At 40.5% G+C, this 17,325-nt stretch overlaps 1 protein-coding gene across 4 annotated transcripts in view; it reads right to left on the reverse strand.

Moving 5' to 3' along the window:
• The window catches only part of sema6e (sema domain, transmembrane domain (TM), and cytoplasmic domain, (semaphorin) 6E), a 174,120-nt gene that overhangs the window by 46,448 nt on the left and 110,347 nt on the right, over positions 1-17,325 (reverse strand). For all 4 annotated transcript variants that reach the window (XM_044033667.1, XM_044033666.1, XM_044033664.1 and 1 more), the window contains 8 exons: positions 15,357-15,413; positions 15,037-15,138; positions 7,881-7,971; positions 5,986-6,108; positions 4,937-5,025; positions 4,604-4,821; positions 2,390-2,521; positions 1,988-2,143 (listed from right to left, as the gene is read on the reverse strand). In XM_044033667.1, the coding sequence (XP_043889602.1) occupies positions 1,988-2,143; positions 2,390-2,521; positions 4,604-4,821; positions 4,937-5,025; positions 5,986-6,108; positions 7,881-7,971; positions 15,037-15,138; positions 15,357-15,413 (968 nt within the window). The remainder of the gene's footprint in view (positions 1-1,987; positions 2,144-2,389; positions 2,522-4,603; positions 4,822-4,936; positions 5,026-5,985; positions 6,109-7,880; positions 7,972-15,036; positions 15,139-15,356; positions 15,414-17,325) is intronic.

Below are 17,325 nucleotides of genomic sequence, written 5' to 3' on the forward strand. Positions count from 1 at the left end.
CGTACAGCGTGTGCGTCCATGTCTGAGGTTTGCGTGCTTCTGTGAGTGACATGAGCGACGACAGTCCCAGTACAACCTTCTCTCCTTATCATCATCTGATGTCAGTGGATTCTCAAATGTCACAACACACACACACGTACAGCAGAGGTCTCAAACTCGGCGCTCCGGTGGATTTAATACGGCCCGCCACATTATATCAACTTATAATGAGTTATTTCTGTTTGTTTTGCATCATAAATAGATTTTTACTATGAGCTTTATATCGTTTTGCATATTTTAATTTTAAAACTTGACCGGCCCCCGACGTTAACCACCTCAACTAAGCATACACACTCTCTTGTACAGTCTTAACACTATTCTTAATAAGGAGGACATAATGTGTTCCCTAAACCCCTTAACCTGACCTTAACAAGTGCCTAAGCAGAACCTAAAAAGTCTTAACCCAAAAAATATCCCCTTAAAGTTGTGAGGACGAGCTAAAAATGTCCTCACCTTCAAAATGATCTCACTTTCTATGGTTCATATGCATTTTGGTCACATAGGACATTGTATTGACGTCCATTCATGTGGACAGCCTCAACAAAAGGTGATCCCTAACCGCAACCATAACCAATTAATGTCTAACCTTAACCTAAACACAATTAAAATCTTAACCAGTTCCTTAGAAACGAGATTCGGCCTCATTAGGAATCAGGTTCTGGTCTCCATGAGGACTACACACACACACAAACAGAGAGAAGCTGGAATCGACCGTCAAATAAATCCAATGGGTTTTAATGAGGGACAAGGTCGTGTGTTCCACCTGAGCTCACTCATCAATAGTGAGCGTGGAAAATGTAAAAATAAAAAAATACCTTTTTATATTAAATTAATGAACAGTGACACTGTGGCTGTGTGTTTCCTTTAATCTGACCTCATGAAGACACTCTCAGTCGAGTTCCCCGATTGTTGAAGAGCACTCAGACAAAAGCTTGGCGTTAAGTTTAATGATTTACGACGCATTACCTGATACATGACTGACTTGCACAAGTTGAGTCTGTCAGTCAATGGGACTATTAAAAAGAAACAAAACAAACGTTTGTTTTATCGATTATTGCATTTAGAAAACCAAATCTTTACACTCCAGTCACGAGGCGGCAGCAGCATCTGGCTTCTCTAAGAAAAAAAAAAAAAGGATTTGCCTTTTCCTGTGAACTAAATCTGTATTTTTAAATCACTGGAAATCTCTATAGTTAATATTATTAATATTTAATATAAATCACTACTTTTTTAAAAGTTATTGGGAAAATTCACAACTTATTTAGGAAATTGATGTTGACAAAAATGATTGATCGTAGTGAAACTACATAATATGGGATGAACGGATGATTGACAGTTGATTTGTGGAACTGTTTTGTGTTTAATCCGAGCTCCATCAGCCCATGACCACTCTAAACAACAGCAGATGTGGAATTATCGCCCCCGTTTGCCTCTGCTAACCGACACATTCAGTCCAGAACTATACAGAAACGTGAGCATCTTGACTCTATTCTGTACATAAGTACGCGTATAAGGAAATATCTCGAGGCGATAACGCTCTCACAAGGCAAAAACTGTTTCTGTCCTTGAACTTTGACCGTTCAGTGAATATTTGTGCCTTCTTGAGATGCTGTTCAACAAACTGAAAATGTGAAAAAAGATCCGGCCGTCCATTTTATACCGCTTTATCCTCCACAGGAGGGTCACAGCTGACATAGGGCGATAGGCGGGGTCACACCCTGGAGACAGACAATCATTCAACCATTCACTCTCAGCCCATACTGCATGTTTTGGACTGTGGGAGGAAGCCGGAGAACCCGGAAGAAACCCACGCACCCTTGTTCCACCCCGGGGCTCGAACCCCCGGGTCTTCTCGCTGCAAAGCCAAGAGTGCTAACCACTACACCCAGTCACACAGACTTTGCGCAAAAAAAACGTGTACATTTACGGACGAAAATGAGTCTCGTACCTGCTGGTGGTTCGAGTGAAGAAGGGCCTGTCGTTGACCGAGGGCACAGACTCGTCCATGAGTGGGTAGGACTTGATGAAGGTCAGGGTTTCGTCGGGGAAGGTGGTGGACGACTTGTAGGCGGCGGCCGAGCCCTCGCCGGCACAGCAGCCCGGTCTGAGGGGGGAGAAAATTAAATAATCCACTGACTCACTCACAGGCACAGATGCACGAGCAGAGGCAGCTGTTTGTTTGCGGCGACGAGAACAGGTGTGTGTGTGTGTGTGTGTGTGTGTGTGTGTGTGTGATTGTTGCAGAACAATAACAGCAGCAGCAGCTGCAGGTGCACAGACTCCATTGTCAGAGGCAGAGGAAACACACAGTTGAAAGTGACAGGTTACTATTTAAAGACGCGCCTCTCACCTCGGTTTCGGGACCTGATCCTCGGAAACAGGTGTCCACGCCGACTCGCTGTTCCTCTGCTCTTTGAATTTGCCACTGAAGGCCTTCTCTATGTCGTCCATGTAGAAAGCGCAGACTGCAGAGCCGGTGATGCTGTTGAAGCCAAACAAAAGTGAGATTTGTCAGGTTCTTATCCAGTAACAACACCAGAAAAACCATAATAAATAAGCCGCGTCCATCATATGTTGGTTGTTTGGCTAATTAATGTTATTTTACACTCACTTTCGCACAGATTGACCGATTACACCCAGTCAAAATTTGGGATTAAGTATCTTTCTTAGGACAGTGGACCAGTGGAGCTGCGGATCACACCCCGACCTTTCGGTTGGAACATGACCCACTCAGCAACCGCCACCCGCACTGTAAATAACCAGGCAAAACAAATATGACTATGATTTGGCAGGAAATCAAGGAAGACCTGACTTTTTCGTTTTTTTTCAGTCTAAAATACAAAAAAACTAACAAAGAAACAACTTGCCGCTTGTGGTTGGGTGATGTTTCTCAAGCCTTATTAATATAATAGCCAAACATGGTCGGGGTAAATCGGTTTTATCCAAGATTTAAAAAGATTTTAGAGACCATATGAAAGGAATTTATTGCATTAAGTCATTAAATGTGCGCGTGTGACGTGTCACCACCAGAGATTAAGGAAACATTCACTGATAACTGTGTTGAAGAACTGTTTTCTCCTACAGAGGGCAGCAAAACACGCTTCAGTGTACAGCCTGCTGAAAATTATTATAAATTAATGCATCAACTAATTAATTAACTGAGAAGAAGAAGAATGGTATTCATGGTTAATTTAATTTACATTTTAATTCACAGCCTGTAAATGCTGTTTATGTTCATGTTGTGGATATGGGATGTATATACGAGTGGCTCCTCGTGGATCTGCCTTTCAGTTTGTGCAGGATTTGATTTCCGCAGAATATCCGACAACCTCCGAGTCTCTGGGGAGGAGGAGGCGGGAAAACACTTTCCAGAATTTCATGTTTGGATTGCAGGACCTGTCTTTAACTCAGAGTTTCATATCTTACATACATATAGACCCTAGGAAATATAACTGGAACATATCAATATTAGATCCACTCAACTTTCCTTTTGGAGCATAACTGAATTATTCCCAGTGTAAATACAGATGTAACACACTATTCACTACTATATGAATACTTTCCTTGGGCTACACGTCGTGATTGTCATATTAAAGTATCATATAGTAGATAAATACTACAATGTGTTATAATCTATAATCTAACTATAATCTAATTTAAATAATACTATAATCTATAGTCTAACTAAAATAATACTATAATAGATACTATTATGTAACTATATCAATACTAAAATCTAACTATAATCAATACTGTAATCTAACTATAATCAAAACTATAAACAATCCTATAATCTAACTAAAAATGAATACTATAATCTAACTATAATCAATATTATAATCTAACTATAATCAATCCTATAATCTAACTAAAATGAATACTATAATCTAACTATAATCAATATTATAATCTAACTATAATCAATCCTATAATCTAACTAAAATGAAGACTATAATCTAACTATAATCAATATATAATCTAACTATAATCAATATTATAATCTAACTCAATACTATAATCTATACTAACTAAAATGAATACTATAATCTAACTATAATCAATACTATAATCTAACTAAAATGAATACTATAATCTAACTATAATCAATACTATAAACAATCCTATAATCTAACTAAAATGAATACTATAATCTAACTATAATCAATACTATAATCTAACTATAATCAATATTATAATCTAACTATAATCAATACTATAATCAATCCTATAATCTAACTAAAATGAATACTATAATCTAACTATAATCAATATTATAATCTAACTAAAATGAATACTATAATCTAACTATAATCAATAGCCTTTTTATCATAAAAAACTGTTAGCTTCTTTAGTGTGATGCTAAAAGTATCAGTTTATGCTAACCGTTGCAATGTATTTAAACATAACAAGTGTTAGCTTGATAATAACCAATGAAAAACACGAAAATAAACCAACATTCATTCAAACACGAGAAGCTAAATACAAAGACTTCTTCGTTTCTTGACGTTCACTCATTACATTCACACGTTCATCCAGCGTGTGACCTCACTGTGACCTCACTGACCTGTTTGCCTGTGTGGTGAAGACGCCGAGCACGGCCGGCCGGTGGTTGATCTGGAGCACGTTGGTCAGCGACTGCAGGACGTCGAAGTAGAAGAAGGAGTCGCCCGGGACGGAGCAGTTGAGGCGGGCTTTGAGGAACGACGTCCAGTAGCGCTCCAGCACCCTCGGAGAACCGCCGTTGTCGTTTTTGCAAACGCGAGCCACTCGGGAGAAAACCACCTGACAGAAGGAGAGAAGACGTCTTTGAGGAGAAGAAACTAGACCACGTGTTACATTCAGAGCAGATCACGGAGCAGCCTCAGATCTGCGGTTCTGCTTCCGCTGAATCCCTCACCTTGCCAAGAGTGGTGTACTCCACCGCGATCTCGCTGAAGAAGAAGTACACGTAGTTCCCGTATTCGATAGCGTGGAGGAAATGAGGCTCTGTGGGAGACCAGGAGAAAAGATGTGAGACAAACACGCTGGCAGCGACATGACGGCGCAGCGTGAGCAGGTTGGCAGTGCAGCCGGTGCGCACAGATGCTCGCGTTGAGGAAAATGGGTCCAAGAGGGAAAAACGACGACAAATCTGGATATCGGGGCGACGGCGGGAACATTAATAGAATCGACATGATGGGAAACGATCACTCACTTTGGTTCATTATCTGCAGCGTTTCTGCTGTTATTCTTTCTCCACAAGTTTGTCTTCTTTTACTTTCCAACACTGTAGAGAAACTTTGACTCCTCTCCAAACCTTTAGGAATCCACCGAGACTCAGATTTTCTGTTTAATACGCGAAATAAACTTGGTGAGAATTATCTAGATCCCTAATCACACATGGCGAGCCCTTTATATGACCTGTGTAACAAACACTGCGGGATGAATAGGACCTGAAACGAGATTTATTGATTTATTTAGTGTTAACTTTTGGCCGTTGACTTAGAAAAGTTATTCATACCGTGTGTGGAAATGAGGAAAAAGAAAGTCTGAACTATAACATTGTATCTGATCATTATTAATGTGGTTCCTCTCTTTATACTTTTCTTACTTTTCCTTAGACACAGATCCTTTGTTTCAATCTGATTGGACAATGGACAATGGCGTCCAACCAAAATCTTTTTGAGTGCAACTCCAATTGGTTAGTACGAGTAAGAGTGTCACAACATGAGTTCTGAGAGAAAAGTCAGAATTGTGAGATAAAAGAATTCTGAATTCAATCTCAGTTTGTTTTTTTTAACACTTTTCCATACAATAGTGCAACGAATGATCAAATATTGTCATATATACATATATATTCTGAGTTGTCTAATACAAATGTGACTTGTGGACAAAACAAAATGTGTTTTTTTGACATTTCAAACAACGTTTCTGAGGTAAACAAAGGGAAGACAAATCCACACTCACCTCGCAGCCACTTGGAGTCGTACTTGACCGTGCGCAGGACCGCGCTACTTTCCCCCAAACTCCTGTAAATGACCGCGTCGCTCGCCAAGAAGTCGGTCATCGTGGCCGAGTAGAAATCACCACCTGAGAGAAAACAGTCATTGAGACAGAATATCAGCAGAAATCACCCCCCACACACACACACATACTTCTTTTACGTGTCTATTTTGGCCACGGATGAATTTGTTGCCCTTTAAATAAAATCAGGCAGGGGAGAACAGATGTAGGAGAACGTGTCACTTTTAATAACACGCCATGTGAACTTTGAATAAATGTCAGTGGAAACCTGGCTGGACTGAGTGCAGGTCTGGCTATCGCTCCAATCCCCTGAACTTCCTTGACCCCAATGTGCTTCGCTAAAGTATCAGTTTCCTTCTTTACTGCTATCATTAGTTAGAAAAAGAAAAAAGAAAAAAATCCTAACCACAAATTATAATCCAACCGAGGACACCCTGTGTTTATCTCTGCTCTGGAGTACGGTTCTATTCACAGGGATATTCAGACTGATGTAGAGACGCTTAACATGAGGTTTGCTTTGATTGCATTTACATTTAAATAACACTTTTCAGATGGTTGAAATGTGGTCGTATACTTGGACATAGTCGGTGGCGTGTTATAGAAAGTTTAGCGGCACTCTGCGCAGGAACGAGAGTGCATTTTTTTTTTTTTCTGAATTTTGACATTTATTATCAGAATTTGGACTTTTATCATCAGAATTTGGACTTTTTTCTCAGAATTCTGACTTCGATCTCAGAATTTTGACATTTTTTCTCAGAATTTTTACTTTTTCTCAGAATTTTTTTTTTTTTTCTCAGAATTTCGACTCACACACAACACAAAAACAAAATTCAACCCATCTATTTACAGCGGGGAAAGAGTGAATTTTTCTCAGAATTTTGACTTCGATCTCAGAATTTTGACTTTTATTATCAGAATTTTTACTTTTTTTCTCAGAATTATGACTTAGATATAAGAATTTTGACTTTTATTATCAGAATTTTGACTTTTTTTTCTCAGAATTCTGACTTCGATCTCAGAATTCTGACTTCGATCTCAGAATTCTGACTTCGATCTCAGAATTTGGACTTTTATTAACTGAATTTTGACTTTTATTATCAGAATTTGGACTTTTATGATCAGAATTTTGACTTTTTTCTCAGAATTTTGACTTTCATTATCAGAATTTTCACTTTTTTTCTCAGAATTTTCACTTTTTTTCTCAGTACACTGCCATGCCAATCATGTCGCAATACTTGGAAATATCTGAAGAAAACAAGATGTCAACGTGAAAAGTAAAAAGTCAACTTTCTTCTCAGAATTTCGATTTTTTTTTTTTTCAGAATTCAGACTTTTTTTATTGGAATTCTGAGAATACAAAAAATTGGGGACGCCTGTCAGATTTGGTCAATATTATACAAAAAATATATAAAGAAATAAGACAAGAATAATGTAAGAGGAGGAAGGAGATAAATAATATTTTTTCAGATATGTAAATTGGGGGTGGAGTGGCTCAGTGGTTAAGACCGGTACCCTATGTGCGAAAAACATCATGGTCGCAAGTTCGATTCCACCCCTCGCTGACTGTATTCAATTCCATTGTAAGTCGCTTTGGATAAAAGCGTCTGCTAAATGACATGTAATGTAATGTGTTCTCAGGTTGTCTTTGATTGTTGCTGCTTCCTTCATTTATATTGTACATTATACATATTGTTTACATTACATTGTTCTACATGTAGTATTATTGACTACGTCCATTGGGATAAGTTGGGTTCGGACAGAAAATTGTGTCCCCGAGCTGCCCTCGAAACCCAAGACGAGAGGAAATGTTCACGTCTGGATTGACAGCACTAACTCACCCGCGAAGAGGCCGACGTTGGACTGGCGAGACTCAAACGGACAGCGAGCTTGTCCCACCACCTCCTCGCCTTCCTGCTCCAGTGTGGACATCTGCGTCAGAGAGGACACGTTTTTTCGTTTTTTTCTTTACAAGGACATATACACACACAACTGTAAAGCAAAGCCAATAAAAATAACAGGTCATAAAAGCCCGAGTGACGACTGTAAATAAGAAAACAACGTTATTGTTGACACTTGTAAACCCGCGAGGTGACTGCTGCAGCCTCGGAAACCAAGGAGCCTTTAATGTAGAGGATTGTGTTTGTGTGTCATTATGAAAAGCGACACACATGTGGCATAAAGATTAGTTTCATTTCCTCTAGTGTCCGCGGTCCAGTCTGTAAAAGTGGAGTTTATCTCTCACTCACAGATACTTTCTAACCTGCAGGTCTGAGCATCATATGTGTGTGTGTGTGTGTGTTCTTTTATTTCATGTTTTTGCCTCTTTAGGACCTTTTTCTGGCATAAACATGGACCTTGTCAGGACCAGTAGTTTTAAAAAATACTATAATGACACAAAAAGCAGCTTCTATAGCTATTTTTTCCCCCATTAGACAAAGTGGTTCTCAAAGTTTTTACACCAAGTAACGCCTGAGAAAATACTGAGCTCTCAAAGTAACACCCTCATCACCAACGTTAAAATACAGCGGTGTAAATAAAGACTTTTCACAGGAGGCCGATTTATTCCCGCTAAGATCATCTGCTCTGTCATCGCCCTCCTCTTCCTCACATGAACGTCACACACTGGAATAAAGTGACATTAGATAATGATGGAGCGAGAGATAAGGTGACTCTAATTACTATTCTTGTGTTACATAGCCTGGTAGACACAGTGGAAGAGTATTTCTGATTTTCCTTTCACCACTGGTGGTACACATACCACAGTTTGAGAACCAAATGTGCAAAATCAGCATTCACTCCTTGGTCAAATGACTCGTTTAAATACAACGTTTTTCATTGGTTCCAGCTTCCACTGGCAGTAATGTGAACGTGATCGCCCCCCCCTGTACTTCTTTATTTTGACTTTTCCATTATGTTCACGATTAATCGAGTAATCGTTTGGTCCATGTTAACACGGAGCAAAGAAACAAAGGAAATACTCACATTTAAGAATTGTTTTAGTCATGAAAAAGCTTCAAAGTGATTAATCCATTATGAAAATAGTTGACGATTCATCGATTCATAGAGTAATTGTTTCAGCTCTACTTTCATCCGCGCACATTTCAGACGACCTTGACCTTGAAGATTTAAGGGTTTAACCTCCGTGGAGATGCCGCTTTGTTGCCCGACGACTAACTTATTTCCCCCCGTCCTTTTCCCGTCGCTCGACATGTTTTAAAGCGCGTATAATTCAGGCTCCGTGCTGCTCGTGGTCTCCATGGTGCTACTTTCTTTTGTTGTGAGCTGTGGTTACAATTTACCACTTTGGTTGTTTTCTTTAATGGCATCTCACACACAACACATCGGAGGAGGAAAAACAAAATTCAACCCATCTATTTACAGCGGGGAAAGAGGTTTTTTTTTGGACCAAGTTTAGTTCTTTTATTCCATTTACTGTTTATATAATGTATAATGGTATTTAATTTGATTCAGTTTCTGTGTACAAGTCATATTTTTCTCTTTTTTTAAACTAGTTTTCTGTATTTTCATGATTACCTGCTACTTTTGGTACAGAAGAAGTACAATATGAAAATGTAAGATGAATTTTTGAGCGGGGAATTTCCTGAGGATGTGGATTTTTGTTCACATTTTCATCTTCTTCTTCTTGTTCCGTCTTAAGTCTCTTTCTCGTCGGCCCCTGTGTGTCTGCTTCCCGTGATAAAAGCCAGACTGGAAAACACACTTGGTCTTTGCAACATCCTGTACTTCACTGGTGTGCAAAAAGCACTTTTCACCAGATCTAACATTTGACACCGAGGCAAGAGACGGATTCAAGAAAAAAAAAAAAAGCACCCACTTCTGCCACGAAATGACGCTCACTTCAGCGGCAACGCGAGTTTAGAGAGTCGGCCTGAACAGTAAGTGAACACTTCACAGGCATAATATTTAGGGCAGAGCTGCTGTGATGGATTGCATCGGGTTCAGGGACGTAAACACACACACACACACACACACACACACACACACACACACACACACACACACACACACACACACACACACACACACACACACACACACACACACACACACCTCCTCTAAAATCTGCTCACTGTATCGTCCAATCTACAGAGAGCAGCCATGAACTCATCAACCACCTACGGAAGAGGATAAGGGCCAATTTCTGAGATTCAAGTCGGAATTGTGTACAGATGTGGGTCAGTTTTTGGGGAGGGGTCAAAGACTCAACAATGAATTGAAAGTCATTCAAATCCTAATGTTTAAGCTCAATGTTTGATATTTTCTCTACATTTCTGTAATAATCCTATTCCCTTTTTTCAGTTATTGGCACATTTGTGTTAAACGATCTCGCCTTAAATGACTTTTTATATGAATGTGACCAAACATAAAGACATTCATTCATTCATTCGTTATAATACGTGACAACTGGGACTTATTTTGGATATAATCCCGCACCGCTTCCGGACACTAACAAACCGTCATGGCAGAAAATACATACTTTGCATTTAAGGAAAGGAGAAAAACAACAACAGCATCACAAAAAGCACACTTCTAAAGTTAATATTAATTAATATTCAGGAATCGGGGAGGGGTAAAAAAAAAAAACAAACCCTGTGATCTTCAAATAAAAGCACAGACTTTTTGATGAGAAGGGAAAAACGCGACACAGTGACCGGACTCTTCTGACGCGGTTTGAAGTCAAACAGCAGTTTGTTGATCGCGCGACAACAGAAGACGCTCAGAAGTCGGCGGAGGAGTGAGGCCTCGACAAAGCCGAGCAGTGACTGCAGGATCGTTAGCGCAGTGGGGAGATGACGACAGATGGATTTGACGCTTCAACGTTTCTTTGTGTGTGTGTGTGTCTCAAACGCATGTTGAAGACAGCCTCTCTGTTGTCTACAGACCAGCTGTCTCAGCAGTCTGGTCAGTGATGCTACACGTTCATGGCTGGACATTCATTCATGTCTTTGAGACACACACACACACACACACCTCTTACTCAATCCCCCGTTGTCCTCCACTGATTTTTCATGCCGTCCCACAGACACTTTCCTTGATATGATTTACACTCGCTCCCTCTCTCTCCAGCTGTCTGGATAGTCAGCTCTTGTTTGTTTTTTTTCCAGAGTATGGAAGGAAAGATGAGGGAGGAGGGAGGAGGTGTGTGTGTGTGTGTGTTTGCAGAGGGAAAAGAATGTGCGGATGTGTTGTGGTTAAACTGTAAATCAGCCGCTCGTCGCCGCGGGGCGCCTGTGGCAGGAAGACGGTGACGTGTGGAGATGTCGGTCGGTGCAGCACAGCTCACTTCAACCTCGCCGGTGATGAGACTCCGCAGGTCCACAACCGTCGCCGTGACACCCGAGACGTAAACCCCGGGAAAGTATTTACATATTACGTGCCTTTAGTACGCGAAGGATCCAGACGACACACGCATCGTCTCGTCCTGTTATTCGCGTGCTATTTATAAACAGACCTTTGCTGGAGACGCTGCTCTGATCGTACGGGCGAATCAATCTCCCGCCCCCCACCGAAAACGGAGTCAGGCGAATCTGTCAAGAGTGAACTCAAGGGCAAACTCCCCACGGAGTGTTTTTCCAACATTACTTTGAATATATTTTTAGGGAGTGAAACCTTGGATTCACGGCTAATTTTCTCACATTAGACACGGAGTGAAAGCAACATTACGTGACAGTACAGTACAAACAAAGGTACTAGTATGTGTGTAACAGGGACGTGTCGTATTACTGGAGTAATAATTACTGTTAGTAATAAGTAATAGATGTGTAATCATAACTAAAGCACGAGTGTGGGACACGAGGGAGGATGAAAATCACTTTATAATATAGTTATCAAGCAAATACCTGGATATTAATGTGTATATCACACAGTATTACTATAATATAATACCCTGATAACGACCCTACTGCCATTTTTATTAACAAACTGAATATAATAATAATCTTTTACCTATTATCACCTGCTTTATATTAATTATTAATGCAGCATTATGCATGTTGTCACATAAGGTCTGACCTGCTGTATTAATGAAGTCAAAGGATTCTTTCTAAAGCATTCTGAACCTTTTTTAAATCAAATGATTAGTTTTTTTACAGTAAGTTAATAAATGTGTCATTAGTGCGGTAATTAATGTAGATTTTGTCCATTTTTTCTTCACTTTATTTCAAGATTTGTAGTAAATGTAACACTTCAAATATTCATTATAGTATTGATTTGCACTTTCTTATTTCAGTGACTGTGGTTTGACTGACCTGGAATTAAACAAGAAAACGGTGCAATGACCTTTTAAAACTTAGAAAAATGGGAACTAAATGAGCAAATGTAAACAAAATAAATCCAAATAGCTTAAAAAAACAAAAGTACACGCATGGTGCAAACTACTCGCTTTACAACGACACGCACGCGGTGACGACAGTGAAGACATTTCATTAGAAGGTTATTATTACACGAATAACCCACGGGAATCCTCGCGTTTCACCGCGACCTCTGACTCTGATCAGGTCACGGTGAAGCCAAATTTGATGAAGCGTCTCTGAAAGGAAATCTTGACAGTTCACGTTCAAGAGTAAAGTAAAGTGGAGTGAGTTCTTATTATTTATGACGCGTTTGTCTTGACGCCATCTTTCACGAGCTTCCACGGAGAAGAATGTGCTTTTGTTAACGCCGCACGAGCCTTCGAGTGCTTTGTAAATTTCACTGGGAACCAACATGGGAACCAGAGGAGAACTTTGTACACCCTGACCTCTCGACATGGACCCCCCCCCACGCTGTTAGATTTACAGCCTGTGTTTTGGGACATGTACTGTATTCCCCTGTGCTGGCTCTGTCCAACACACATGAAAACCGTGGGAGCTTTACGTTCACGCCGTCCTTAAACAAATGCCTTTTCTCGAGCACAGTGTTTTGCCTGCGCGTGCTGTTATTTATCAGCGCAGCGGGGAATAATAATGGAGACAAAGTGCAGCTGAAAACCTCATCTGGTCCCCCTCACTTTTCTCCCCCTCAGCTCGGCGCGACAGCAGCTGCTGTATTGCTACTATCATCAGTGAGTTCTCCCCCCCCGTCAACAGATTGCTTTATCTCTGCTCTTGTTGAGCCAACATAATAATCCACCAGTGCTGAGCCTTTGAAGTCACCTATACGGCGAGTACTGCGGCACTCGCGCGCGCGCGCTCAGCGCCGACCCACTGTTGCTGTCCGCTGCAGTCGAAGCAGACAGAAGACGCCGCATGTGTCCGTCTAAAGTGTCTTCAAGTTGCTGAGAACTGATCCTTTTTGTCTCTTAATGCATTCAAAAGAAAAGAACAGAAAGCCTGTTATTTTCACATGTGCACTTTCACTTCTGACTCACAGCTGTTTTAGAAGCAGCAAACTGAAAGAGTGCTGGCTGCCAGGCGACTTTTATCATCCACAAATGCCGCGTTCCACCTGGCGTGACCCGTCTTTGCGGGTGTTATTTGACAGGAGTCCTTTATCCGAGCCATGTAAACACTATTTCAGCTATTGTTTTTCCCTTTGCTCCTCTTAGATAGATAATAACAGATGCACGACAGGGGAAAGTCATTGCGGTTATTGTTTGATGCCTAGTTTTTTATATATAATGCTTAAGGCTTTTCTGCTTAAGTTATTATTCGTATTATTTTCATAATTGATTAACATATAGTTAAAGGTAGACAATTAACTGTTAGACACGGAGGGTATAAAAATATGCAACATAGAGTGTCTTATATCCTTTTTTTTCAGCACAACAGAGACAATCTGATTTCATTTTCACCACAACACACACCTGAGCAAAAAGTACTCCAAATGTACTCCAAAAAGTACTCCAAATGTTCTGGTTCCAACATGGGAACCAGTTCTTCTCTGGTTCCCATGTTGGTTCCCTGCGGCACAGATTTGTGTGAAGATTGAATAACTTTATTCCTCAACACACATTCACAACAGCTCAGTTAAGAAATGAGAATGAGAATAAAAATAAAATAAAATAAAATAAAATAAAATAAAATAAAATAAAATAAAATAAAATAAAATAAAATAAAATAAAATAAAAAAAAATAAAATAAAATAAAAAATAAATAAATAAAATAAAATGAAATAAAATAAAATAAAATATAGTAAGAAAATTACAAAAAAAAAAAGGACACTCTAATATAGAGTTATTGGAAATGCTGTATATTTATGCATTAAAACTGCTTATTGAAGTTAGGCAAATGTATTATTTCTTATCACTGAATAGTTAGATTTTATCAGACGAAAATATTGGCCATAAACTGACCTCTACATATATTGTATATTGAATTATTGACCAGCCTTAAGGCTATGTATCGCATACCCTTGGTCCTCAAACTGTGGTGCGTGTACCACCGCTGGTGAGCAAGCTAGGACTTGGAGGAAAATCAGAAATACTCTTCGACTGTATATACCAGGGAATGTGATGGGAGAAGATGAAGCAAATGACAAAAATAACAAGATAATAAATGAATGATAATAATGGTGTTACTTCGAGAGCTCAATATTTCTCAGTTGATACTATATTGACTGATAATACTGCAATACCATACAACAGATACACACATTATGTGATGTTTATATAAGCAAACCATAATGTGCATGAAGCGTGACAGCAGTGGAAGCTGCAGGCTGTGCGTGTCGTCCACGGACTGAATGTGCAAAACCTGTTTTCACTGACGCATAAAACACCTGCTGCGCCTGAGCCTCTGTGACCCGTGTTTATGTGAGCGTTTTTACGACATGATATCCAGCCCATAATGGCACCTTCACATAAAGCTAGCCGCGGCGCGAACATGATAGGAATTCAGTTGTTTCCATTAGCGGCTGAAATGACAGGGGTTCGACTCCCGACATCAACCTGCGAGGGCAGGGTACGGTCAAGCGCGTCGCGCGGCAGCTGTAATGGGATCTCTCATCTGTAATTGACGCCTGAAGGCAGCGCGCAGGGCGGTGCAGTTGTCTTACCCTGTAGTTACGACAGGTGGGGTTGAAGGCGTTGGTGCCGCAGGCGAAGAGGGTCTCGTCGTTGCGTGGCACCAGCACTTTGATGTAGTTGTAACATTCGTCCTGTGAGGAGGAGAAGGAGGAGGAGAAGGAGGAGGAGGAGAGTTTGAGGTCCACATTCAGGTCGCGCGGCGTTGTCATAATTCCCAGGCTGTTTTTCTGATAAGCTAAATCATCTTCTTACGACACAAAACTGAAGGTAATGGTGAGCGGAGAGAGAGAGAGAAAGAAGCAAGAATTTAAACCAGAGACAGAAGAAGTTGAAGGAAGATAATACTCACGCTGTTTTTCCCCCTCACAGTGCATTTCTCCACATTCTTCGTCTTCCAAGTCAGTTTCTGGAAGAAAAAAAAAAATATGAACAGACAGCCAACTGTCAGCTCAAAGACAAGCTGTTTCTCGCCATCGCAGTTTCTCTTGCATTTTTCTTCTTCTTTTTTTTTTCCTCTGGTCCCAATCGTTCAAGTGCTGTTAAGAGACAGCTGTGATGGAAATCTCATTAACTTCAATAAACTGCCGCCGAGGAAAAACAAACAAACAAACAAACAAACAAATGGAGGGATGTTTGTTTGAGGTGGCGTGTGCAGCTTGTTGTGGCCTCTCAGTGATTCATACAAAAAAAATCTTTCGATTGAACGTCTGGATCTGTGGACGGAATCAGAGGACGTTTACCGAGGAGCAGTCACTTAGCCCCGATTAAAAGCCCCGCCCCCCCTGACACACACTTCCTGGGAAAGTGAGCCGCATCGGGAAAAACATCCATCAACCTGTTAACAAGGTCGACCAGTTAAAGGTTTAATGTGTTCCCATGTACTGATGGACAATTTATTGAGCTGAATTTTCGCGGAGCTCGTCGATAACGCTGGGGAAGCTGCCCCCGGCATCGATCACACACACACACACACACACGTGCGTGCACACACACATACACACACACAGCCATCAGTTCTTTTTTTGTTATTGTTGAGCTGTAACCACTGATAACTAACTACGAGTAAAGCCCCGGTTCTGAACATAAACAAAGGGTCAATCACTCAATCGTTTTTTGACTTATTATCACTTATTTTTTTTACACTAGTGCTGCAACTAACCATTATTTTCTTGGTTAATCCAGTAGAAAAAATGTTGATCAGTGTTGACCAAACCTGGTCCACAAAGTAGACGGATTGACTTTTAATGATTTCTTTGTTACAATGGAGCAAAGAAACCAGAAAATATTCACATTTAAGAAGCTGAAAAAAACAACAACAATCAACTCAGTCCTAAAAGAATTGAAATTTCACATTTACAGGTGAACTCGAGAAGACCACAGAAATTTGATGGAATGGTCAAAAAAAAGTCAAGCAGGGGAAAAAAAAATTCACATATAATCTCTAGGCACAATCACAATCACCTGATTGTTGTTTTTCATGACCTCAGAGTGAGACTTTGACATGTATGGAGCCACATTTATAACAGCAGGCGGGTCAGCGCTGGTATAAATGGAGGTTTGGACCACTGTGGACAAACTAAACATCTCTTTGGCTGTTGTCGCCGACTGAAGCCACATCATTTCTCCAACACGCTTGCAAAGAAAGGCTGAGCTGAGAAGAGGGATAATCAGCCGCAACACGAAACCTCACCTTATAATGTAACGTATTACAGATGAGCGAGGTGTGAAGGTGTTTTCTCCTCAAATGTGACGGCACACTATCACGACAGTAGAAATGTGTTCTAATGTGACCGCGACATGCATCTAAAAGCAGGCGTTATCGCGTCGACTGCCTGCTTATCCACAGAGCAGCTTCTTCGTGCAGTGTAGCATATTAATGCATGTTTGCGCGCTGTGCTGCGTGCATAAAGGGCTTCAGTAACTTATTAAGTTTAAAAATGGTTTATTATAGGTATTAATTACAGTGTGGGGACACACACACGCGAGCTCTGTGTCTCATTCTGGGACTTGTACATAGACATGTGGACAACGCGGCCGAATTCCAGGTTTTTCGCGTTTGAACACCGCAGACTTGTTCCGGCACGACCGCACCTGGTTGTCACATATTTCTGGCGAGCAGGAGTTTTCATTATAAATAATAATAGGTAATTATCCATAAACTTTCACGCACACGCACATTTCTAATTACGGCCCTGACACGGTCTCTGTGTTTGTGTCAACACGAAGATGCCGACGCGCTTCTGATGAGAATATGAATATGAAGTTATTTCGTTTATGGATGGGGTGGGAAAAAAACAAAAAAGACCCCTTTACATCTC

The sequence above is a fragment of the Solea senegalensis genome, linkage group LG9 (assembly GCF_019176455.1).
Source record: "Solea senegalensis isolate Sse05_10M linkage group LG9, IFAPA_SoseM_1, whole genome shotgun sequence".
NCBI classification, from domain to species: Eukaryota; Metazoa; Chordata; class Actinopteri; order Pleuronectiformes; family Soleidae; genus Solea; species Solea senegalensis.